The 24,581-nt window shown below is 41.6% G+C and overlaps 2 protein-coding genes across 4 annotated transcripts in view; one reads left to right on the top strand and one right to left on the bottom strand.

Annotated features, from left to right (window-relative positions):
* The first annotated feature begins 1,140 nt into the window (after positions 1-1,140).
* KCNG2 (potassium voltage-gated channel modifier subfamily G member 2) overlaps positions 1,141-24,581 on the top strand; it is a 117,454-nt gene continuing 94,013 nt past the window's right edge. Inside the window, exon 1 of one of the 3 annotated variants that reach the window (XM_061593987.1) lies at positions 1,141-1,532. The gene's annotated coding sequence lies outside the window, so the exon portion shown is untranslated. Of the gene's footprint in view, positions 1,533-1,882; positions 1,971-20,134; positions 20,183-24,581 lie in introns of those variants that run through there. The other 2 variants (XM_061594001.1, XM_061593993.1) reach the window with 2 other exon arrangements.
* LOC133367828 (uncharacterized) lies at positions 10,384-13,024 on the bottom strand. Its single transcript, XM_061591952.1, has 2 exons — positions 12,928-13,024; positions 10,384-12,674 (listed from the first exon to the last, which is right to left on the bottom strand). Exon 2 carries the CDS (start codon positions 12,094-12,096, stop codon positions 10,552-10,554), a length of 1,545 nt encoding a protein of 514 aa, XP_061447936.1. The 5' UTR covers positions 12,097-12,674; positions 12,928-13,024; the 3' UTR covers positions 10,384-10,551.

Genomic DNA, 24,581 nt, shown 5'->3' with positions numbered 1-24,581 from the left:
CTGTGTAACTGAACGTTCTAAACCTGCATCCCCCAACTGAAATATGCATATTTTCTATCCTTTTGTATACTGGGAATTCTAACTTACAGCTGTCTCCAAAGAACCATTAAACTGACTTTCACTGGACCAGACAGAAAACTTCCCCACAACAAATGCACTACAACATAGGTTACAATACAAATGTCAGTATACATTGCACAATACTCAGATAATTTAATTCAAATGAATGGGATTTCTTCAGAGGCATGAAGGAAATGTGATACATCCCTACATAATTGAACAGCTTTTCAAAGTTTTAGAAATTATACATGTGGACAAGCTAATGGATATGGTTCACCAGAGCAACAGGGAAGTTGAATTGTTCAAGCCTTGCCTCTTTTTTGATCTGGAATTCAAATTTTAATACCTTGAAAGGTCACAAGCACTTACTTAAAATTTCTGTAAAACTCACATACCCCATCTCTCCCAGGTTTGATTATGTCTTGCAAAAGCTTGAACTCTGAAAGATAATGTTTTCCTGCAGCATGAATTTTGAAAGTGCGTGGTATAATCTAACTCTGAAGGTATGGTAAGCCAGCGACATGAGGAGTGGGGGGCACTCTGGACTTGTGACAGGCTGGAAGGAGAGAATAGAGCAACCTGACTCGCGAGGCTGATTATTTTATTCTATCTTTTACTGAGCAAATAATATATTAAAAATGTGTAGGAGACCTTTAGAGCCACTTGCTGCATAGGGGGGGTCTTCAGGCTTATATGTTAAAAACAAAAAATAAAAAGCTACGGGATCACGGCCAGGCTGAAGTAAGATTGAAGGAAATTGAACAAGGTGGCATTAGATGTGGTGGGGAAGGTATATTGTCGTGTGGTTGTTGTTGATTTTATTTATTCGTCACACGCTGCCTGCCTGTCCAGAAAAGTTCAGGGCGCCCTCGCCAACTCCGGGGCAAGGCTAGCTATGTTGTTTCCTCCCGCTGCTGCGGACTTGCGAAGAATTGCCAAGCCCTTCTCACAGCGCGCGGGAGGAGCCCAGAAATGCGCAGCCGATTTCCCGCCCTTGCTGTGGCCTTCTGGGGCGCACACAGCGCTCGCGCGCTCCACAGCCAACCCAAGCACCACGAGGCTGAATCTCTGCTCGGACCCGCGGAGGCGAGAAGCGCAACGGAAGCACTGCTCCACCCGACAACCTTTCCGCGTGGGATTTTAAAGACGGGCGAGGGAGGGGAGTGTAGAAGGCGGCGCCTAAAGCGAAGTGGCGCGGGGCGGTGTCCTTCTCAATTGCCCCTTTTCTTGGCTGCCTTCTCCGAGCCTGCGGTGCCGCTGCTACTAGTGGCCGGACTTTCTGGTCTGAGGAGTGGGGAAGCACCTGCAGCCCGCCGCCGAAAGGGTGCAGCCTTGTCAGAGCCCCGGCCTTCCGTCTGTCCATCCGCGGGGAAGCGGGAAAGTCTGTTTTGGTTCTTTTCCGATGCGCCCACTGACAGCGCGAGGTGACAGAGCTCTCCAGGGTTCGCAAGAAGAGTTGCTTGAAAGTGGAGGTGAGCGAGCCGACTGGCTGGGCTGAGGCGAGCGGGAAGTTTGGGTGGGAGCTGCGGACGGAGCACCGTAGCAATGAATCCGGGCTTTGGGGGATCCGTTTAAAAATGGCTAGCAGCCCGACCCTGTGGTATGATTACTCGGATGTAAGTCCTGCTGAGTTCAGTAAGCTTACTCTCAGAGAAAGCATGCATCGCATTGCAGGCTTAAGTGTCGAGGAAAGCGTCATTGGTTAGCTAGGTATAAATTGAGATGATGATGATATATGCATATGATCCTGTCCAACCTGTTTGTGTGATTCCTGTGACTGCAATAAGAGAACCAGCTCCCGAATATTTAAAAAAACAACCACATTTCCTTTGGATTTTGAAGACTGAGAAGCCCCAACTGCTTCCTTCCGTCACCCTTACTTGGCTGCCGATCTTGCGAGACGCAAGTGGGTAGGTAGTAGCCTGTCTGCTACGCTGATAAGGGGTTGGCAACTTTCTCTGCCTTTTTCTCTTTCCCAACTCTTCTGATTCTGGCTGAAACGATGCTGAGGAATATAGCCTGTTATCAGCCTAATGGTTCACATCACATTTAATAAGTGGAATGAGTCTCCTTTCTTTTTCCCCAATGCATTCCATTCCTCATTAGGCAGGAGGAAAGCAAACTTCAGGAGTATATGTTTGTTGTAGATGATCGTTTGTGTTCCCACTTAACAAAACAAGAGGCACAAAAAGTGAGATTGCTTACTTTTTTATTTTCTCCAAAAGTTCAGATCTCATTTTATTCAAAATCTGCTCAGTAGCTGGACTAAGGTGTGTCACGGTCTTGAATTTGTATGGGGTAGATGGACGGTGTCTAGTGGTTTCTCTAACAGAGCAAAGCAGCAGCCAGGTTCTGATTACCCCCTCCATCCCTAGAACAAATTACTGGTACCAGTAACTGTCAGCATGGAAAACTGATCCCACTTGAGAGGGTGACTACCACGTGGAAGTAGATCTTGCTGGAAATGCAATAGGTAAATAAATTTAAAATGATATCATATAATTTATGAGTATGGAATGCATCAAAGCTCAGCAAAAGAATGTAGGATTGTACCATGAAACATTAGTGGATTTTATTTTTTGAAGGAGAACACAGTATGTAAGCTGTAATGGATCACCTCTGCTTTGGCTTTCAGATACTTTTGGCTTGATCATCATACTGTCTGTTTTTCCATTTCTAACTAAATCTTCCTCTGCATTTTATCACTTAACTTTATTTTAAACATAGGAACCCTTTAGAATAAACCTTCTCTTTTATGAATTTAGAAGAAATTAGTGGTCCTTAGCTCTAGCACTCTGTGTGTTTTTCAACAAGGGGTTTAGTTCTTTTCAGTTAATAACTAGATGTCAAAACGCTGAGCATATTATGCAAAGTATTTATAGAATATACTTTCTGGTTGCATGCACTGTGTTCACTGTACTGTGTGTAACACTTTAATTTAAGATTTCACCTCTGTCGGGAATTGCTTGTAGTATAGCTCTCATGTGTCCATTGTTTAAGATCTTCTTTGGAATTTAACTGACAAATAGGACTTTTTGTTTGTTTGAGAAAGGTCTATTTGCAAAATGGTAAGACCTAATCCTTCAAGAGCCAAAAGCACAAAGTCAGCTGCTTATATATATATTGAGGACAACCTTGTTTCAGTTATTCTGTACTTTGATATGTGTGTATGTCAGACACAGCCCATGTAAAGTTAAGGGAGTTCTTAACTTGGATTATGTCATAGAGCAGATTCTTAGAAATTGTTTCTTCCACAAAGATGTAACCTGCAGTATCCTTATGGCATATATACATAGAATCAGAATTGGATCCTGGCTGTGCAGTCCTATGTATGCCTGTTCAGAAGTAACATGCCTTGGGTTCAATGGGTCTTAGGTGAGTGTGTATAGGATTGTGGCATAGGTTTGTCTGTTGAATCATTTGTGATACATGCTAATTTGATATGGTGTAACTGGAACTGGGTCTAGCCTCAGTTCCAGAGATGAGATTAAAATTAGCTGCAAGAAAGAAGTTGACTTCCATCTGACTTGATCATTTTATAAGATAGTTTTTCTGTTCAAGTACCTGTATCTTCATTTTCATTCTCCTTGATGTTTCCACACAAGTTGCTAGTAAAGTGTGTCAGATCTCACAAAGGGATAAAACCCCTTCTGTCGTATATGGGGAAAATATTTGCCATGATATGATATGAAACATTTTTCATTTTGCAATATCTGTATAGGATAGTTACATGAATATTTTTATAGTTGTTCATCCATTGTGGAAAGGATATTTTCCTTATATAGAAAGCTATTTGACATTTATTTATTTATTTATTTGACATTTATTTATTTATTTATTTATTTATTTGACATTTATTTGACATTTATTTGACATTATATATATATATATATATATATATATAAAATCATGGTTGTCTCATCCTTTCTCTCAAGGATCCCAGGGCAGTGTGTCTGTAATTATGTTTTCTATTTTTCTCCGCTGTATCCTTGGAGCAATTCTAAGAAGTAGGTCAAGATGAAGCATGGTGACCTGCTCAAAACCTTGCAGTAAACTTCCTGCCTAGCAGTTACCAACATGATCCAACCCTTTATCCACTGTCATTCACACTCTCAGTGACCCCATAATTCCCCCATTTGTTTTTTTACGTCAGACTTCAAATTCATAAGTACAATGTGTTTTTAATTTAATTAACAGAACAATCCTATATGTGTCTACTCAAGAGTTAGTCCAATTAAGTTCAGTGGGGCTTTCTCCCTGGAAAGTGGGTAAAGAATTGCAGTCCTGTGGTCCCGGGGAGGATGATCCAGCACCTATCAGAAGTATCAGATCTCCTTCTCCAAAGGTGAAGAAAGAGTTGCATCCAACCTTGAACAGGGAGATCTGATGTTAGATCCTCAGTCCCTGTTGCTGCAGAAACTTCCATAGCCCTCGTCCTACTGATGTTGGAGTATGCTGGTGGCATATCAGGGGGAGGCTTTGGTCCAAAGACATGTGACCAAACACATCACACAAGGGGGGAAATCACACAAGCCCAGGAGGTGAAGTACTTTATTCTCCCCCTCCCCATTGTCCCCACTGTCCTACACTGAGAAGACCCATTGAAATTAATGAACTTAATTACCCATGTTCTTTAACTTCAACAAGTTTACTGTAGCATTGAATGTCACCCATAATTTTTCTGTGTTCTTTGTTAACATTTGAAGATGGGCATTTAGGCTGCAGTTCTATACGCACGTTAAAGTTAGCCTCTTAAAGACAACAGGACTTACTTCTGATTAGATAGTACAGGATAGTGCTGATATCAGGTTGTTAAACTTGAGCACCAGAAGGTCAGAATCAAATCCCAACTCACTCTTGACTCTGTCTCACTATTAAGGTCTTATATTTTAATTTCTTGAGGCTCTTGGAGTGCAGTCATTGCCAGGTCTTTTAGTCCATTCCAGGTAGTGTTGTCCCACAACAGATACATGCAGGGCAGCAAACAAGAACACTAAAAACACTCTAAAACATCTTAAAAACAAAAGACTTTAAAACATATTAAAACAAAACATATTTAAAAACATTAAAAGAAAGCATCTTTAAAATAATTAAAACATCTTTAAAAACACCTTTTAAAAAAAGCTTTAAAAACATCTAAAAAAGCAGTTCCAACACAGATGCAGATGTATGTTTTCCCCAGCATCCAACTCACAATACTGGGTTCCTTAGAAGGTGCAATTCTGTTTGATAGATGAGCCTTTGGCTTATTACTTGTACAATGGAGTGTCAGCGATACTGTTAGTGCCTCTAGCATCAGTTGAGGTTAGTGACACTCTGCCTGTTCTGCCCAGCATAATTTCTGTGCGACTTGGTGAAGTGTTTTTTATTTATGTATAACCATTTCAAAATGAAAAGTGTAATCTTTTAATTTCCCCCCTAAAAGGTTTAAATTCTCACAAAACAATCCCCTACTCTCTTAGGAAGATAGCCCTTATATTTTTGAGTGCCTGCTCAATCCAGCACTGCAACACACATCAAATCATACTAGGGATATGAGATAAATTCAATTCAGTTTGCATTTAAAGCCAAATTTATCGAATTTGCACTTTCCGAAACAATATAAGAACTGAAACACAGCCAACTTTAAAATTCATACTTATCTGAATTTTGCGATGCAGTTCACCAACCAAGCAATGATTATAAAAATGCATGTATTAGGGAAAAGTATGCATAAAATGAATATATTGGTGAAAATATACAAAAATGCATTATATTGGGATAAATTGCTTGCAAAAATGTGTACATTAGTCAAAGCTTCATACAAAATGTATTTATTATGATAAATTTGCACTAAAATGCTTAAGAATTTTTATGAGGATTTAAAAAAAGAAATTGCAAATTGCTGCAGAAATGTAGAGAACTGAATTTGATTAGAGAAATGAGAAACTGAGAGAACTGAAACTGACAGATCATTCCATCCTTAAATCATACTCCTTTCCCCACAGAAACAATAAAATAACTTTACCACAACAAACAAGACTGCTACTTCATAATACAGCCATCCCATTGTAGAAAGGCTATCCTCCTATTCCTTGGATCCATAATTATTTGCACACAATGGAGCTGAAGTAGTAACATCCCCCACACTGCCCTTCCCACAGTAGCCCCCAGTCCTCCCAAAATGCTCCACTGAAGGTCAGCATCCCTACAAAATGGGGTGGGCTATGGAATGGGAGACTGAAAGGCAGGGGGTCCCCATAAATAGGGTGAAGCCAAATTACCCACTAAGAACGTCTGGGAAGATCTTTAGTTTTGTATTGGTAAAATGGAAACATTAAGAATTTGCTCTGGAGGTTGGATGAGATAAGAATTCTTATATACTTAGTATACTGACAGTGCAACCCTATAATGTCTTTTCAGAAGTAAAACCCATTGAGTTCAGTGGGGCTCTGCCAGGTAAGTAAGTATATGAATGCAACCTGAACGTGCTACAGCTGGGATCTGGAAGCATTACCCTGCACATATGGAATATGTGGCCAACTTGCCTTCCTGCGATCGCCTCTCTTGCCTCATGGGATGCTTTTGTGGGTGGCTTCTGACCTTCAGGATGCTTTTGGACAGGTGAGGTAGAGGCTGCTGCCAGAAAGGAGGATCTGTAACACTTTATGCTGTGCTTTGGATCCCAGTCTATATAAATTATTGGTCCTTGAGTATAAATCCTGTAATTGAAGGCTTATTTTATATTATAGTATTTCACATTGCTCCACTCTAAGACACTATTATCTTTGTCAAGCAATTAAAGCCGCTTGCATTAGAAATATAAGTTTTGTGTTTAATGACAAATAGCATTTTCATATGGTTTTATTCCATATGCATCACTTGTGAATGTTGTTAAATATGGGATAAAAAGTAGTCAAGTCAAGTCAAGTTTATTGCTTAGGGCCATAGGCTACCGCAGAGTCATATATAGGGTACCAAGTATAAGATCCAAATAGAAAACGTAAAAATATAGAATACAGGTATTAAAAAATTTTGAATTAAAAAACATAATACACAAGAAACAGTTTAAACTAAGGACATCATACTCCCTTGGACACAAGGCCCAGGTCAGAGCGAAGAAGATTTATCTGAAGACCTAATCTGTTTTTGAAACTTAATCCTGATTTTTGCTGCAGCAAAAGCAAAGTTAGCCACTTGCCTCGTAACAAAATTATCCGTGCCCGCTAAGACAACACAAACTTGTTCCAGAGTGGGCCTGTTCTCAGGAAGATGGATAATAGGAGTAAAAAACTTGGACCGCAGATCATTATAAAGGGGACACCCTCAGCAAGTAATGAGTAATATCCTGTACCTCACCCGCATTGCATATACAGTACCGAAGATGGATCGGTATATTTGCATATCTTCCTTCAAGAAGTGCAGAGGACATTGTTTGAAAGCGGATAGCTGTAAACACTCTTCTCAAACAAGGAACTTCTAAGAAGGAGAAATAGGGTTCCATATTAAAGGTGGTTTTAAACATAGGAAACCAGCAGGAAAAGGATGACTACAAATCCTATCATTTGGCATAAAAAAGTATTCTGTCCCTCAGTATCCTTTTAGCTCGTGAGGTTACAAAAGAGGGAGGGGACTCAATGCTTATCCCATAAAAAGCAAGGATTGATTTAATTCTAATTAACCAGGTAGATTGCAACAGATTTTGTAGTTGCTCATGGAGGCATTTTTTAGGCAGCTGAGAAGGATCCATGGCAGTTAATCTTAGCCAAAAGGAGGCAAGGGCAACATGAGCCAGGGCTACTAAGGAATATAAGCCAGTCTCAATCCTCAAGAAGGAAATTGGCATTCAACAAGGGACTGCCAAGACCCTTCGAAGGAAGGCATTTTGGACTTTCTCGAGACAAAGAGGCTTTGCATAATCCCAGATCTCAGCGCCATAGAGTAGCATAGGAATAATTTTCCTTTGAAACACCTCCAGAGCAGGTGGCACCAAGCTGCCTCCCTTAAATTAAAAAAAACACAACAGCGAATGAATGGAATTGGTGGCTTTTAGTTTAGCTGCTGCAACATGTAAATTCCACGAAAGGGTGGAAGTAAAGGTAAGGCCCAGATAGCTAAAATGGCGCTGTTGATGAATAAGTCTACCATTTAGTTTCCATAGATGGAGTTTAGGTTGTCGACCAAAAACTACAACTACCGTCTTAGAGTAATTGATTATTAAGTGCTCCTTCATGCAATAGGAACCCAGGGTTCTTAAAAGTCTCCTCATGCCTATTTGTGTGAGGGAAATTAAGGCAAGGTCGTCTGCTTATAGCAGTACCAAAATCTTTGAATCCAATATCGAGGGGGGAAAGAAATCGGGGCCTGCTAACACCTTTACAATATTATTGATATATAGATTGAAAAGAAGCGGGGCCAAAAGGCATCCTTGGCGAACTCCTCTCTTTATGGGAACCGCGTCTGAGAGAAGACCATTAGGCCCCACTCTAACCCTAAGGGACGTATTAGTATGGAGTATACGTAGGAGACATAGCAGACGACGGTCAATATTTGTGCATGCCAATTTCTGCCAGAGCCTCTCTCTGTCGATTAGATCGAAGGCCGAGAAAAAGTTGACAAAGGTTACAAATAACTCTCTTCTCTTATCAAGGGAGTACTTCTGGATTAAATGAGATAGAGTAAAAGCATGATCAATGGTGGACTTACCCCTAAGGAATCCAGCTTGCTCTTCTGCCATAACCTTATTCTCGAGAGCCCAGGACTGTAATTTCCACAGCAGATATTTGGCATATAATTGTGCCGCGACATCGATAAGGCTAATGGGTCTAAAGTTTTCCAGAGCATCTCTGGAGCCCTTTTTATGAATTGCAATCACAACACTGTTCTCCCAGCCTTTGGGGACAGAGCCAGACTGATTGATATAGGTAAATAGCTTAGCAAACACAGGGGCCCACCAGTCAGGGGCAGCTTTAAATAGTTCAGCTGGGATCATGTCCTGGCCCGGGGCTTTTTTAGAAGGAAGGGAGTTGATCAATGGGGAAAGCTCTTGCGGGTCCACCGGGGCCCACTCTTCACACGCCTGTAAGGCCATAAAAAGAGAATTGACATAGATGTCCGGCATAGGAGAGGCCACGCCGCCGGCAAAAAGGTCTGCAAAATACGAACTCCAACGGGCCGCAGTGATATGATTATCTATTGGGGAGTGTTCCCCTTTAAGGCCTCTCAAAATTATAGCCCAGAAACTAGCTGGGTTGCGGTCAGTAAGCGCTGCTGCCAAATCCATCCATTGTTGGTGTATAAACTTTGCTTTTTTAGTACGAAGTAAATTCTTGTAGAGCCTGTGTTGGGAGATGTAACGACTGAAGTTTTCTGAGGGATCTACATTCCTTAAGGATCTTATAACATCAGTCAACATTTTTTAGATTGTGCACACTGGTTATCATACCACCCACAATACTTCCTTAAGGGGGGACGGGAGGTAGTCACCAACGGCCTCATATCCTCCAGTAAGATCTTATAAAGCTCAAGAGGATTTACAGAGGATAGGAGTTGATCATGCAGCCTTAAAGTGGCAGGGGAATATAAATGAGCAGTCATAACATCTTGCAACCTCCCATCCCAACGTAGCCTCCTCACCCTGAACGGAGAAAGACTGTCGGAGTGGATGCCACTGGGAATTAAAGGGGATAATGGGATGGAGAGAAGGGAGCAAATAGGCATATGGTCGCTCTCAGATCTAACTAAAACTGTGAAGGCCTCAAAATATTGACTTAATACCGGTGAAAGGAACATAAAATCAATGACACTCATCCCTCTGTGCTGATAAAACGTATATGAGTCTGCTAACGGATGATTAGGAGAACCATTACAGATAATTAGGTGATATTTAAAGATCAGGGCAAAAAGCGAACAACCTGCTGTGGATATTACTTGATCCCTAGAAGACCTAGGAGGGCAGAAGGATAGATCCTCCAGGGATAGGCCCAGTTTCTTTCCCATTGCCAGATTGTTCGCACCAAGCCTTGCATTGAAATCCTCAGTTAAAAGGATTAAAGGTTGTGACACTTCCTGGAAAATATGAGAGAGAGTCTGGTCCAACTCAGACCAGAATGCCATATCCTTTTGTCTACTCCTTGCGGGCGGGGCATAGGCATTTATAAGAAATAATTGGAAATTCACTGACCAGGCAATTTGGACAACCAGAATGTTATTAGTGACCAGAATTGCCATTTGGGAGATGGTTAAGTTTAAGTCTAGGGAGATCAGTGTGGCCAAACCACCCCTCGGTCTTCCTCTTTTAGCTGAGGGGACCGCAGGTAGAGAAAAGGATGCATACCCAGGCAGAGAAGGACAGAACTGGGAGGTAACCCAGGTTTCCTGAAAACATAATATCTGCGATTGCAAGCAAAATTCCTTAAAAGAAATATCTGGGAGTTTATTATGCCAGCCCACCACATTCCATGAAGTGACCTTGAGAGGCAACTGGTTTGGAAACAACCGCCGAGATGGAAGTCAAGGAGAAGGCGAGATAGTCGCGTTGTTCCGAGGCGAGGTCAGCATTTGAAAGTCATCAGAGCAATCAATTTTCTCGCACAGGAAAGCTGACCTACTAACATTTGAGATAGGAGCAGACAAATAGGGCAGCGGAGCCATGGGAAGACATTTCGATGGGGGGGCTAATTCTGCGCTTTCCAGCAGTCTCAAATCCATCCAAGATGGGGAAGTATGAGTGTTCAAATACTCCCTGGTGGTTGTTGGCAAATTAACTTGTAGGGCAGAAGCTGGTGTAGGGCCTAATTCTGTGGAAGCCAAAAAACTGGAAATGGGCTGAGAGGAGCTTCTACTAGGTAGGTCCCTCTGGGGTTCCAGAGTTACAAGAATCGGGACTTCTGAGCGCAGAATCTTAAGTTCGAGGCAACGGGCAAGATGTCGTAGCCTCCCAATTATATCCCATTGCATGGGGGCCGGGAGGGTAGCAAACTTCGTGAAAAGCTCCCTCTCCTCGTCTATAAGGAAAGAGAAAGCTTCAGTCGATTGGCCAGCCCTCAAACCACAAGAAGAATTTGAGCAGGTAGCTGACTTGGGTGAGGGAGGAGGAGGAGGGCGGTGACTGGGTGCCGACGGAGTCATTAGAGGAACCTTCTCAGGTGTAGACTGCTGAATAGAAAAGGGATCTTGTTTGAGCGTCGGGCACAGAGTATAGGTGGCAGAGGATGGGCCATTTGATGGGATCAAATATGTATCATGGACAGCCTTATCTGCAAAACGAGGATCCAGGGGGGACTTCAGAGCTGGAACAAGTGAATGCGGGACTGCGGTATTCTGGAAGTGCCTTTGAAGATAAATTCCCTTGGAAAGCATTCTAAGCCTATTCAGACTTATAAAACGGACTTTATCCGGGCCACTAAGGGTGAGAAGGATCCTTGAGCCCAGAAAGGTATTAGTTAGATAATCAACTTTATAGACGTCAGACTCCTTTATCTGCCTCATAGACATCGCATGGAAAAGCGCAAGGATATGACGTTTCCGTTGAGGCTGATGCTCCCGGGAGTTGAGTCTGGGACAGTTTAAAAGAACAATTTTATTCCGGCTATAAGTTAGATTCCAATGATTATCTTTACTTTCAGCTTTGGCGGAGACGATGGCCATCGGGAGAACAGTCCTAGGTGTTACAAGGGACTCCATCCGGGGGCACAAAACACTGGGAGGCGCCAAAGCAGGGAGAATATTCTGGGGGCAGTTAGATGTAGTGCTAGGATGTCCCCGCTGTGAAACAACAGCTCTTTGGGGTATTCTAGATTTTAGTATTGAGTCCAGTATTTTAAATAATTTGACAAAGTTCATTTTCTGAGTCCTTGGCTGTTTATAATTTGTGACGTTTTTTGACTTCTTTCCCAGAATGAGGGTTTTCCGCCTAGGTCGTCGTTTACGTATCCCATGAGTAAGGTGGCCAACCTTTGGACATGAGGGTGGAGGAATAAGCAGGACAGCTGTGAATTGAGAATGCAACTTTTTAAATTCCTCAGTCAGGGTGGTAAGCAGACTATTAGCTTCCATAATAAAAATTTTAATGCACAAGATGTCTCGCGGCAAAGCAGACAAAGCATCCAGCTGTGGAAGGTTCCCACCTCGAGGTTCAGTCTGTAAACTGTCCAACAGATGTAAATCAGGGGACCTATGGTCAGAGATCCTAAAAGACAGCTCAAGCAACGAGGGAGTTGATGGAGCCAAAGTCGCTTTATTGTTTAACAATGTCGAGACGGAAGCTGTAGATTCACTGGGTGGAGAGATGGTCTGATCTAATTCCTGCGCCAGGGACCGTGAGGAAGGCTGGATTATGTCCGATATAAAATTCCTTTTCAGGTCAATGGACCAATCTAAGATCTCCTTGGCAAGTGAACAAGAATCAGAACAAGAAGGAGGAGCGCTAAAAGGGACACTACCGTTGGCGCATAAATTATTATTTCCCAGCGTGGGTGGAGTCTTAGTATCTTTGTTCTTCCGATGAAAAATGAAGTAATTTTGGGTTGATGAATCATCCCACAGGGCGGCCTGGAAGACAGGCTAGTATCCTCAGTTAGGGAAAGGCCGAGATCTCTGTGCATCTTCCTCGTCAGAACCATTTGAGCTGTAAGCTGGTTTTAAGAGAATGCTGTCAAAAAAGGGATGAACTCAAAGAGGCAAAGTAAGGGGAGGATTATAACTCAACCGGAGTCTATACAGGACGAGATGTTCCTTGTCTTCCTTATCTAGTAGATAAGGTAAATTACAGGCTAACCGAGACGGAGTTCATAACAGACCTTCCAGCTCACCCGAGGGAGATAAGAGAAAGTAAATGACAAACTAACGAGGAGGTAAGGCAAAAAAAGAAAATAGAGGCTGACTGACCTTCGGACGAGGCTCTTGCAGATTAAACTTTTGCAAATTTTAAAAACAGAAAAAAGGAGTAAAAGTGAATTCCTTATGGATACAACGCCAGAGAACAAACAACTGATCAAGCCGAGTGGCCATCTTTTTTCACTCTCGATAAAAAGTAGAAGACGGCCATTTTAAACCAACTTCACATTTCTAGGGATTGTAAGCTTTACATATGGGTTACAGATGTGGAAATTTAATAAACTAACAAACCATACCTGTGAAAATGGTGAAAGGCTTCCAGTAGCTTGGAACAATACAATTATCAGTGATGTCTTATATATGTGTCTTATATTGTACTTGGATTGGTAAAGAGCTCCTGCTGGGAAGAAGGGCGGGATATAAATCAAATAATAAATAAATAAATAAAGCATCAGGGAAGAGGAGGAGGAAAGGATAGAGATCGTGCTGGTAGAGAAGAGAGAAAGTAGATAGGCAACCTTTCAGGACTTTTTTTAAAAAAAACTTCATAAGCTTTTTGAGAGGGGCTTTGCAGTTTCTGTGAGAATTTTGTTTTTGGCAGCATACTATACACAGCTACAGGCAAATTGTTATTTCTAAAACATGAAGAACAGGGCCATTATTTGTTTATTTTACAAACATTGCTTTACACTACAATAGCTTTTCAAAGCAATTTACAAAGAAGAAAAAGATTACATTAATTAACATTGTGTGTGTGTTATGTGCCTTCAAGTCAATTAGGACTTATGGTGACCCTATGAATTGGTGACCTCCAATTGCATCTGTTGTAAACCACCCTGTTCAGATCTTGTAAGTTCAGGTCTGTGGCTTCCTTTATGGAGTCAATCCATCTTTTGTTTAGTCTTCCTCTTTTTCTACTCCCTTCTGTTTTTCCCAGAATTATTGTCTTTTCTAGTGAGTCATCTCTTCTCATTATATGTCCAAAGTATGATAACTTCAGTTTCATCATTTTAGCTTCTAGTGATAGTTCTGGTTTAATTTGTTCTTAGTGTTGGTTAATATAGGCATTCTTCAGCAGCTTAAGATAAAATGGGTTAAAGAGTCAGGGAGGCCTTGTTCTCCTGACTCCTCTAGAAGGGTGTTAAAGTCAGGAAGCCATCTGCAGCTTCTTCAGGCTATTCTTCATTTGCACATATTAAATAACTTAAATATATGCATCCTTAAAATTGACCATAGCCTACAATTGCCAGTGCAATCCCAGGCATTACTGAGGTGAGTCCCAAGTAGGTGTGTATAGAATTGGAGATTAAGAATGTAATCCTATGCAGCCTTATCTAAAAACAAATCCTCCTGAATGCAGTGGGATTTAGTTCTGAGTAGGACTGCATGGGGTTATGCTACATCTTGATCTTAACACAAACATACACTATTTTATGTTTGAATATGACATGGCTTTAGAAAACAAATGAGTGCTGTGTGCTGCATGTTGGAAATAATAAGGGCAATGTCCAGATGGCAGGCTTGCTCTTCTCTCAATTTAGTGCTAGCTAAACTGGAAAACAATTAGGTACTTGGAAAAAAGTTTTGTCTTGTTTTTGCTGTATGATTCTTGTCATGCAGCCTGTCTTGGTCCTATCATTATTGCCATTTGCAATGTGGATTTATGGAAGACTAGTACCAGGGTAGATTGATTTAAATAAGGGAATTTTAAATTATTGACTTTAAATCACCAAGAAAAGGGGCAGTTTAAAGTATGGATCTACATTCTAATTTATATTTTTTCCTGAATAGTGCATGGTAATGTATACTAAGTGGTTGCTACAACAAGTAAAACATATCTGTTTGCAACTAAATAGAGCTGTTATACTATCTAAGAGCATAATACCATAATATCTGGTCATACAGCTCACATACTTTTCACACTGCAGAACTTATATCTGCATTCTGGAGCAACTATGAAATTCAAGATTTCCGGTTCTCTGTATCTCTTTCTCTCCACGTGTATGGGCACTAAACAAGATTAAATATTTGAAGACTCATGATCAGATCTTCTCTTGTTGTTTTTAAGCATTGGAGGGGGACAAATTGAATTGGGGGTTGTGGTGCTCAGGAAGGGGACTTTAACCTTTCCCCCTCTCCATTCTATTCCTCTAATTGGATTTCATCCCCCACCTCTGCTATTAGCTCTCCAGAGAGGGGAACAGTAGCGCCAGTGGAACTGATCACAGCTATGAGAGAGTAGGTATATTGATCAGGAAAATAGTTCCGGGGGAGACTTTTACCCTCCACTCCCAGTGCTGCCTATCTGATCAGAGTCAGCTGAAGAGAGAAAAACTGTGGTGGGTTTGTACCAGCAAACCAGGCTGTAGTAGGCTTTACTATTTTTTACGCTGTCCCCCTTACTGGCTGTTCTTTATTATTTTGCCTCCCATTGGTTTCATGGCAAGGGAAGTAAGTATGCCAGCTCCAGTGCTGGCATACGGGTGTGTGTGTTGCAGAATAGGAAGGGGCTTTGGATCCAGTGGATCTAAACCCTCTCCTAATCTGTCCCTGACACACACCCTGCAATGCCTCTTTTGAGCTCTTACAGGGTTTGGAGCACTGCTTACAGTGAAGTGATGGCAGTGGTGGTTTCTGTTGCTGAACTGAGGAGGCATTCAGGGGTGGACCTCACTCCCTGCCTGCAAACAGGGTGGTCCACTATATCCTATGTCCCCAGCCATTAATATGGCCCTTGGAGCCATATGTTTGTTTGTATTATATTCAGGTAGCATTTTAAATCAAGTTATTTTTAAGGTAAGGATATAATTGAAAATTATAAATAAAAATTCCTTTTTCAACTTGTTAAAAAATCTGATTAAAAAAGAAATATGTCATTTATTAACCTTTATGCAGACTTGTGAGGTACTTTTCAGCCCGAAGTGCATGCTTCATTATGTAATTTACACATAAGTAGATCAACAGGGATGTCCTTCTAGAACATTGTCAGAAATTTTAATTTGTACAACATCCCTAAATTTCAGCCAGTTACCACTTACTGTTTTCGTTCTGGAAACAAAAAACCACTGGGGGCCAAAAATACCCTAGAAGCCCTGGGGGTAAATGCCTGCCTCTATTGTGTAATTTACACACGAGTAAGCCTACAGGGAGAGCCAGTGTGGTGTAGTGGTTGGACTACGACCTGGGAGACCAGGGTTCAAATCGCCACACAGCAATGAAGCTCACTGGGTGACCTTGGGCCAGTCACTGCCTCTCAGCCTCAGAAGAAGGCAATGGTAAATCCCTTCTGAATACTGCTTACCATGAAAACCCTATTCATAGGGTCACCATAAGTCGGAATTGACTTGAAGGCAGTCCATTTCCATTTAAGCCTACAGGATTGTCCTTTAGAACACTGTCGCCCTTAACAATGTCCCCAAATTCCAGCCAGTTACCACTTACCATTTTTCTTCTGGAAACAAAAAAATCTACCTGGGGTCAAAATATACTCCAGCAAAAAGCCCTGGGGGCAAATTTCTGGCTTTTATTGTGTATTTTACACATGAGTAGACCTACAGGGTTGTCCTTCTAGGACATTGTTGCAAACTGTTGCCCATATAACGTCCCCAAATTTTGGCTACTTACCACATTTTCCTTCTGGAAACAAAAAAACCCACTGGGGTCCAAAAATATTCCAGTTTACTCGATATGCATGGAGAAGGGGCCAAAGAATACTGCACAGGAAAATTCTACCTCCTCTGCATATGTGGTTTTTTAAATTCAAGGTGCTTTGGTAGTGTCAAGCACGCTTGTGGCGACCCCCCCCCAAGGTCTCTGGGGTACAAAGTGACTCCATCCTTCCATTGGAAACTTCATTGGGGTCCAAATATACCCCAGAGTCAGCCAGTGTGATTTTATTTTGGCTGAGTCTGCTTGTCGGTTAAAATCTATTTTTGTCCAGCCTGACCAGCACAGGATGAAGACACAGGCTCTTGTGAACCGGGATAAGCAGTGGTGTAGTGGTTAAGGTGTTGGACTATGATCTGGGAGACCAGGGTTTGAATCCCCACATAGCCATGAAGCTCACTGGGTGACCTTGGGCCAGTCACTGCCTCTCAGCCTCATGAAAACCCTATTCATAGGGTCACCATAAGTTGGAATCGACTTGAAGGCAGTCCATTTACATTTATGTTCCCATAAAGGACATATTTATTTTTCTTGTTTGTAGCTCAAGAGGTGTCCCAGTAATCTGAGAAGCAATATGGTACTGGTATGAATCCTTGCTGTTCTTCCTGTTCAGTAGTATGTACAATATTTACATTTGCGTTAGGGAGAAAAATAACAGATCTCCCAAATTCCACCTAAAAAAGGTTCCGTGCATTCTATTTGTGTGATTCTTTTTTAATGAAATACTTCCAGCTTTTAAGTTAATCCTTCTCCAGAATATATAGTATAACGTATCTCTGGGGTACACTGAGTGTATTAATAGTATAAGTTTTACACATAAATTGCTGCAAAGAGTTATGTTTGGTTTACATTTCTGAAGTTTTCTCCACAATTGTAGCATCCAGAGACTTATTTCTAAGGAAAGCTCAGATGGTGAAGAACAAGGCAGTTGTTTCAGAGAAGTGCTGATACACTATACTGCCACGCACCAGCTGCTTCCGATCCCTTGTTATGCACAGAGCAGAGAACAAGAAATGCACATTAAAGGCAGCACACTGAGGCTGAACAGATGGTCCCAGGGAGACAATTTAGAGTGGGACCAATCTCATGAGAGTGTTGCCTACATTGGGATTGCAGGACTGTGTCCAGCACTAGCTGATTATAGAGCAATTTACCAAATGTGACAATCCAAGAATCTGTAAGTGACTAGTGCAAATAGCTCAGATGATCAATGTGGGAAGGAGGAGTTCTTGTTCTTGATGTTATTTAATTTCTTACCCACCCTTCACCCTGAAGTCCAAGGGCAGGTTACAACATTTAGTGTGTGCCCATCTTTATTTTCACCCACTTTCGGCATTCAGACTTACTAAATATGTGAGAACCTATGGCTGACATACGTGCAGACCCAACAATTGAGTAACGCTTATCTAACTCTACAGAGACGTTAACTTTTCCTGCTGTAATTTATCATTCCATAGCATATGGCCGGTCAATATTGAAGGCAAATATGGAGCTTTGGTTTGATACAACAAATCAATGTAGAAATAGAAGAATGGCAGGTAAGAAACTAGAGATAGGAGATCTGTGGCCCTCCATATGTTGTTAGACTCTAGATCCCATCAACCCCAGCCAACAAGGCTAATGGTTAGGGACTTGTAGTCCACCAACATCTGGAGAGCTAGGGGTTACCTATTCCTGCCATATACTCTTACTGCGCATGATCTTTTTGGTGTTGTTTTTGTCGAATTGTTCATCAAGATCGCGCAACTCTAAGAACCCTCATGACCTTTTTGGCTTAGTGCCATTGCAAATGTCACAAACTAAAGGTACAGTATGGCTTTGAACTGAGCAGACTACTTAGTTAATGAGTTCATAAACTTGGAGTGTTATTCAATGAACATTTCCCAGTTGAATATTTTTGCTTAAAGTATAGTAATCAAGATGACTGTCTCTGATGACTTAAAATGTTTCTTTGTCCTAAGCTAACCTTCTGAGGGAAGCCATGGGAAATAATTCTAAAATATGGTGCACCAGGAAATAAATGTTGAGATGGGGCATATGCATCACAGGTTCATGTCACTGAGCTGTAAAGACATTGATCTAGTTTTCCAGCAGAAATTGTTCTGACTGTTGAGGATAAGTCAGCTGTGGATTTCTTACACAAAGTGTAATCAGTATTGCTGGAACAAGTACAGCTATAAACAGTATATGTGAAAATGTTATTGTCAAGCTTAGAAAAATAATATTGCAGTGAGTAACCAAAGAAAACAATGAAAAGTAGAAAACTACTCTAAGAAGTATTCTGTTATGGAGACGTGTTTGTGCTCTATAGTTTCTCAAGAAAATGTTCTCTATTACTGGAAGATTTCTTTTTTAAATGACACAATATATTGGTGTTTTTAAAACATATATATTCATCCTTTTTAACAGCGTCTATTCCTCCTTTTCTGTTTTGTTAGCAGCATTATTCGGAGCAAACTTGTGCAGTTGTAAGAGGGCACTGTTGTCATACCATATCATTACCTTCTGAAGGTACAGGTCTTCATATGAAGGCATATCTTTTTATGATAAGAATGGTAGCCCACTTAGAGAAACTCATGGAGCCAACAGCTCTGGAACTCTCTGATAGATACACCTATTACCCTTGCTCTGTTGCTCTGTTGATAGCTTGGTTTACTGGTAAAATAGTAAGCCTTTTCTAATGTTGTGCCAACAGCTGTGTTGGCTGGGGCTGATGTTCAAAGCATTTAGTTCAAATCAGGAAGGCTGTCTTATATAATTGACACAATCATTTTGAGATGCCCTTTCACACTTCTTTGTCAGAAAATGCATTCCTTGATGGAGACAGCTGACGCAGAAAAAAAGACAACTAGGGCACAAGTGGTTCTCAGCTTTCTCTGAAGCTAGCCAATTGCTAAATATATCATTTTCAAAAGATGTGCCATGGCAGTTGTGGCAAAGTAACCTTCCTTCTTGGCTGCCAGTGTGTCTGCAAAGTCTTGCACAGTAGAGCTGTTCCAGTTTGTACATGAAAGAAAAAACAGAGCAACACCAAACACAAAGAAATAGTGCAAAGCAAAAAAGACAAAACCTCAAAATAGTACAGTGGAACCTCGTTATAAGGTGGTCTGCTGTACTGTGGATTTGAATATACTGTGGGTATGATGGTGTCTCCAACTGCAATACTGAATACACTATCAAGATTTTTGTTATAATGCAGAACCCCTGTAACACGGGTGCATCCTTTGTCCCCCGCATTGTAATGAGGTTCCACTGTATGGAAAAACATTACATTTATCATTGGGCATTTTACTGTTGCATTAAATTTCATATTTCTTCAGTAACATTTTGAGGCTTTGCCACTATGTTTGCTTTTTCCGGTTGGTGAATGACCTGGTAAAACGAAGCAGTCTCCATCTGAACATTGAATCATAATCTGTCTGATAAAATGAATTTGCTGCTGATGCTTGTGTTCAATTCAACTTGGGAGTCACAAGTTAAGATAGAGTTTGAATGTCCTTCACCTCAGTTTTGTTCTGTTCATTGGAATAATTTTCAGTCTTCCTTTTTCTGTTCCCACAGCAGACTACATTTGGGGATATGTGCCAGTTGATGGAGGCGGGGCTCTTCGTTGTCTGGGATTATTAATGCCTCACTAAGAGTGAGTAGAATGCCAGATTTGCAATCACTCAGCTTCTACTAAAAAAACTGCACGTGCCAACTATTGCCCTACATCCAACCTTCCCTTTTTGAAAAAGGCTGTTGAACAAGCACACAGTATTGAATTCCATGAGCTTTCTAGAACCATGCCCGTTAGATTTTCAGTCTGGTTATGACCCTGAGATGCTTCTGGATAATCTTCCTTTAATTCCAAAATCAACCCTTTTTATTCCATAAGAGGGTTCATGTTTGCTTACAGTAGCAAAAACAATGGAGTTTTGTGGCACCTTAAAGACTTAACATATGCAAGACTCTACTGTATCAGATGCATATCCACAAATCAATTAAGTTTCTTATCCAATCAAATGCAAGACATGTAATCTATTATTTGTGTGTTCTGTGGTAACCCAGCACTCCCTGGATCGTCACCTTGTAGTGGTGAGTGGGCTTGCTTGTTCCAATGAACCCTGTGAGCGATGCCGTTGGGAGTCATATATTCCCAGCAGGGTCACCCATGGCGGTAAGGTCAAGGGAGAGGAACCAGACAAAGAACAATCCAAGAAAGTCCTCAATGGCAGAACAGGCGGAGGATAACAATGTGTACATTACAACAGCTGTGAAGGCAGATGAAGGCTACAGCAGATAAAATACTTCCAATTGTCGTGGTATCCCATGCCATTGGATCAGAGCCTTTTTCTGTCAAGATTGTGTGTTGATTGTCATGCACCAATCTCCCCACATGAAACAAATTCATGCATAGGCATCTTCCAAGCAAACCAAACCAAAAGTCCCATGGCGATCGGTGAATGGCGACAGGGGCAGGACTGTGAAATCCGGAAGCCCCTAGTCATGGACCTGAACATGGGCTGTGGATACAGACTCAGTCATCCTGGCTCAAGGACCGAGGCAGTTGAGCAGTTCGGCAGCTATATCCACGACTGAGCAGTCCTATTCAGGATCCACTCTGCTCATCCCGTATGGGGAGGAGGCTAGAAAAAGTGCCCTAAACATAGTCTGCCTCATCTCTCTCCCTGACTGGATCACCACATCCAGTGGGGTCACCAGTTAGCGGTCGCAAAAGACAATTGAATTTTGGAACATGGAATATACGGACATTGCTGGACAATACAGATAGTGAATGTCCTGAACGCAGGACTGCCATCATCGCGAGGGAGTTGAGATGTTTTAATATTGACATAGCAGCACTCCAAGAAACTCAAAGAGCAAGAAAAGGACAACTGAAGGAAGAAAAAGGAGGTTATACCTTCTTCTGGAAAGGACTGCCTGAACAAGAACGATGAATACATGGAGTAGGCTTTGCTATTAAAAATAATCTTGTGAAGCTCTTGTCAGAAGTTCCTATTGGCATTAATGAATGACTCTCAACTCTCCAGTTAAAACTTGCCAAAAACCAGCAGGCAACTATTCTAAGTGCTTATGCACAAACATTAGATGCTGATGAAGACATCAAGGAAAAACTTTATAACCAGCTGGACACCATCTTATCAGAGATACTTAAGGCCTGGGCAATTTCAGTGTAAGAGTTGGGCATGATTTCGATTTATGGCCAGAAACCATTGGGAAAGAAGGAGTTGGCAATAGCAGCCTGAATGGAATTCTACTTCTGACTAAATGTGCAGAGCTTAATCTAGTTATTACAAACACACTCTTTCGCTAGAAAGATAAATATAAAACATCATGGAAGCACCCTCGGTCGAAGCACTGGCATCTCCTGGATTACGTAATTGTCCATGCCAGAGATCGTCGCAATGTACTCCTCACTAGGGACATGACGAGTGCTGATGACTGCTGGACAGATCACCGATTAATTTGATCCACTATGGCCATTAATATTGTTCCTCAACGTAGGCTCCAAGGAAGAAAACCAAGGCGTAAAATGAATATCCATGCCCTTCAAGATCCTGTTAAGCGAGCCTGCTTTCAAACAACTCTCAAGAAACATCTGCCTACGGAACTCCTTGAAAATGTCGGGGAACACTGGATTAAACTGAAGACATCCATTATTGCAGCATGTGAACAAACTATTGGATACCAAACCAAGAAACATCATGATTGGTTTGATGAGAATGATAGTGAGATTGAACATATCATTGACAAGAAAAGGAAAGCCTTCCAGATATAGCAGAAAGACATTAAATGTGCTGCTAAGAAAAACATCTATGCCAGTGCAAAGGCTGTGGTCCAAAGAAGAACTAGAGAGCTTAAGAACGCCTGGTGGATAAGAAATCTCAAGAAATCCAGCATTTTGCAGATGCTCATGATGCATGGGGCTTTTTTAATGCCACAAAGGCCATCTACGGGCCAACAAATTATGGTACAGATCCCTTATGTTCAATAGATGGTACCAAACTTCTAAAGGATAAAGAATCTACTGCACTGCGTTAGAAAGAGCATTACCACGACCTCCTTAATCGTAACTCTTATGTGGCTGGTGAGATCTTCTCACAAATCCCACAACAACAAATTAGAGATGAGCTTGCAGTATCCCCTAATTTGGATGAAGTCAGTAAAGCCATCAATCAAATGAAGACAGTAAAGCCATCAATCAAATGAAGAATAACAAAGCTAGTGGATCTGATGGGATTCCTGCTGAAGTCTTTAAAGAAGGTGGGCCTGAACTTACACAACAATTTTATAAGCTCATTGAAAAAACTGGATGAGGGAGGAGATCCTGGAAGACTTTATGGATGCCATAATTATCACTCTTTTCAAGAAGGGTGAGAGAACAGATTGTGGGAACTACCGAGGCATCTCTCTTCTAGCTACTGCAGGTAAAATCCTTGCAAGGATCCTCACAAATCACCTCCTACCTATCTCAGAAGACATCCTCCCTGAATCCCAAAATGGTTTCCACCCTTCCAGGGAAACAGTGCACATGATCTTCACTGCACAACAGCTTCAAGAAAAATGCTGGGAGCAGAATCGACCTTTATATATGGCATTTATTGATCTGACTAAGGCCTTTGACACTTGTGAATCAAACCGCTCTCTGGACCATCCTTCTGAAAGCTGGATGCCCTGATAAATTTGTGAATACTCTGCGACTCCTTCATGACAACATGACAGCAACAATTTTGGACAACAATGGCTTTCAGAGTGATCCATTCAGAGTCGGATCAGGCGTAAAACAGGGATGCGTCATTGCTCCAACCTTATTTACTATCTTAATTGCTATGATTCTACACCTTATTGAGGGGAAACTTCCTACTGGTGTGGAAATCATATATTGAACAGATGGAAAGCTTTTAATCTCAGTAGGCTGAAAGCAAAGTAAGGTAATGTCAACCTCTGTCATAGAACTTCAATATGCCGATGATAATGTAGTCTCCACACATTCAGAGAAAGATCTTCAAACTATCCTAAATGTCTTCGCAGAAGCATATGGAAAGCTTGGGCTCTCACTTAATATTAAAAAGCCAAAGTGCTTCATCAACAGGTGTGAACTAGTCCCTCTGTAGCACCATCAATCCAGTGTAATGGTGTGACATTGGAGAACGTTGATCACTTCCCCTATCTCGGCAGCCATCTCTCTGTAAAAGCTGACTTCGATGCTGAAATTCAACATCGTCTGAGTTCTGCAAGTGCCACATTTTCCCGAATGAAGCATAGAGTGTTCGAGGATCGGGATATTTGCAGGGAGACCAAAATGCTTATTTACAAAGCCATTGTACTACCCACCTTACTGTATGCCTGTGAAACATGGACCATTTATAAACGCCACTCCCAGCTTCTTGAAAGATTCCACCAACGCTGCCTCTGGAAAATTCTGCAAATTACTTGGGAAGACAGACGGACTAATGTTAGCGTTTTGGAAGAAGCAAAGACTACCAGTGTTGAAACAATGATCTTCCAACATCAACTTCGCTGGACTGGCCATGTTGTTTGAATGCATAATCACCGACTTCCAAAGCCGCTACTTTACTCCCAACTTAAGGATGGAAAACGGAACATCGGTGGACAGCAAAAGAGGTTTAAAGATGTTCTTAAAGCGAATCTAAAAAAAGTAACATGAACATCGAGAACTGGGAAGTCTTGGCCCATGAACGTCCCAAATGGAGGTCGGCTATTATCAAAGGTGCTGTGGTCTTTGAAGAAGCACAAATACAGGGCAAACAGGACAAACGAGCTAAGCGGAAGGCACGTCAAGGAAATCCTCATTGCGACCATCTTCCATCTGGAAACTTACGTCCTCACTGTGGGAGTCTGTGTGGATCCAGAATTGGCCTCCACAGTCACTTACGGACCCACTGTTAAAGACCTTATCTTGGAAGACAATCTTACTCGGCCACAAGTAATTGCCAGTGAATGAATGAATGAATGGTAACCCAGCAGCATTTAACAAGCTGCCCTTGGGCATATCTCAACTGGCTTGCAGGCTA

Source organism: Rhineura floridana, chromosome 1 (assembly GCF_030035675.1).
Source record: "Rhineura floridana isolate rRhiFlo1 chromosome 1, rRhiFlo1.hap2, whole genome shotgun sequence".
Lineage (NCBI taxonomy): Eukaryota > Metazoa > Chordata > Lepidosauria > Squamata > Rhineuridae > Rhineura > Rhineura floridana.
The sequence above is the reverse complement of the archived record's forward strand: the minus strand, read 5'-3'. Positions and strand labels throughout refer to the sequence as shown.

What these genes read in the sequence shown, in the direction of transcription:
- LOC133367828 (XM_061591952.1), bottom strand. Translation starts at nt 12,096, where the DNA reads ATGGAAGCTAATAGTCTGCTTACCACCCTGACTGAGGAATTTAAAAAG.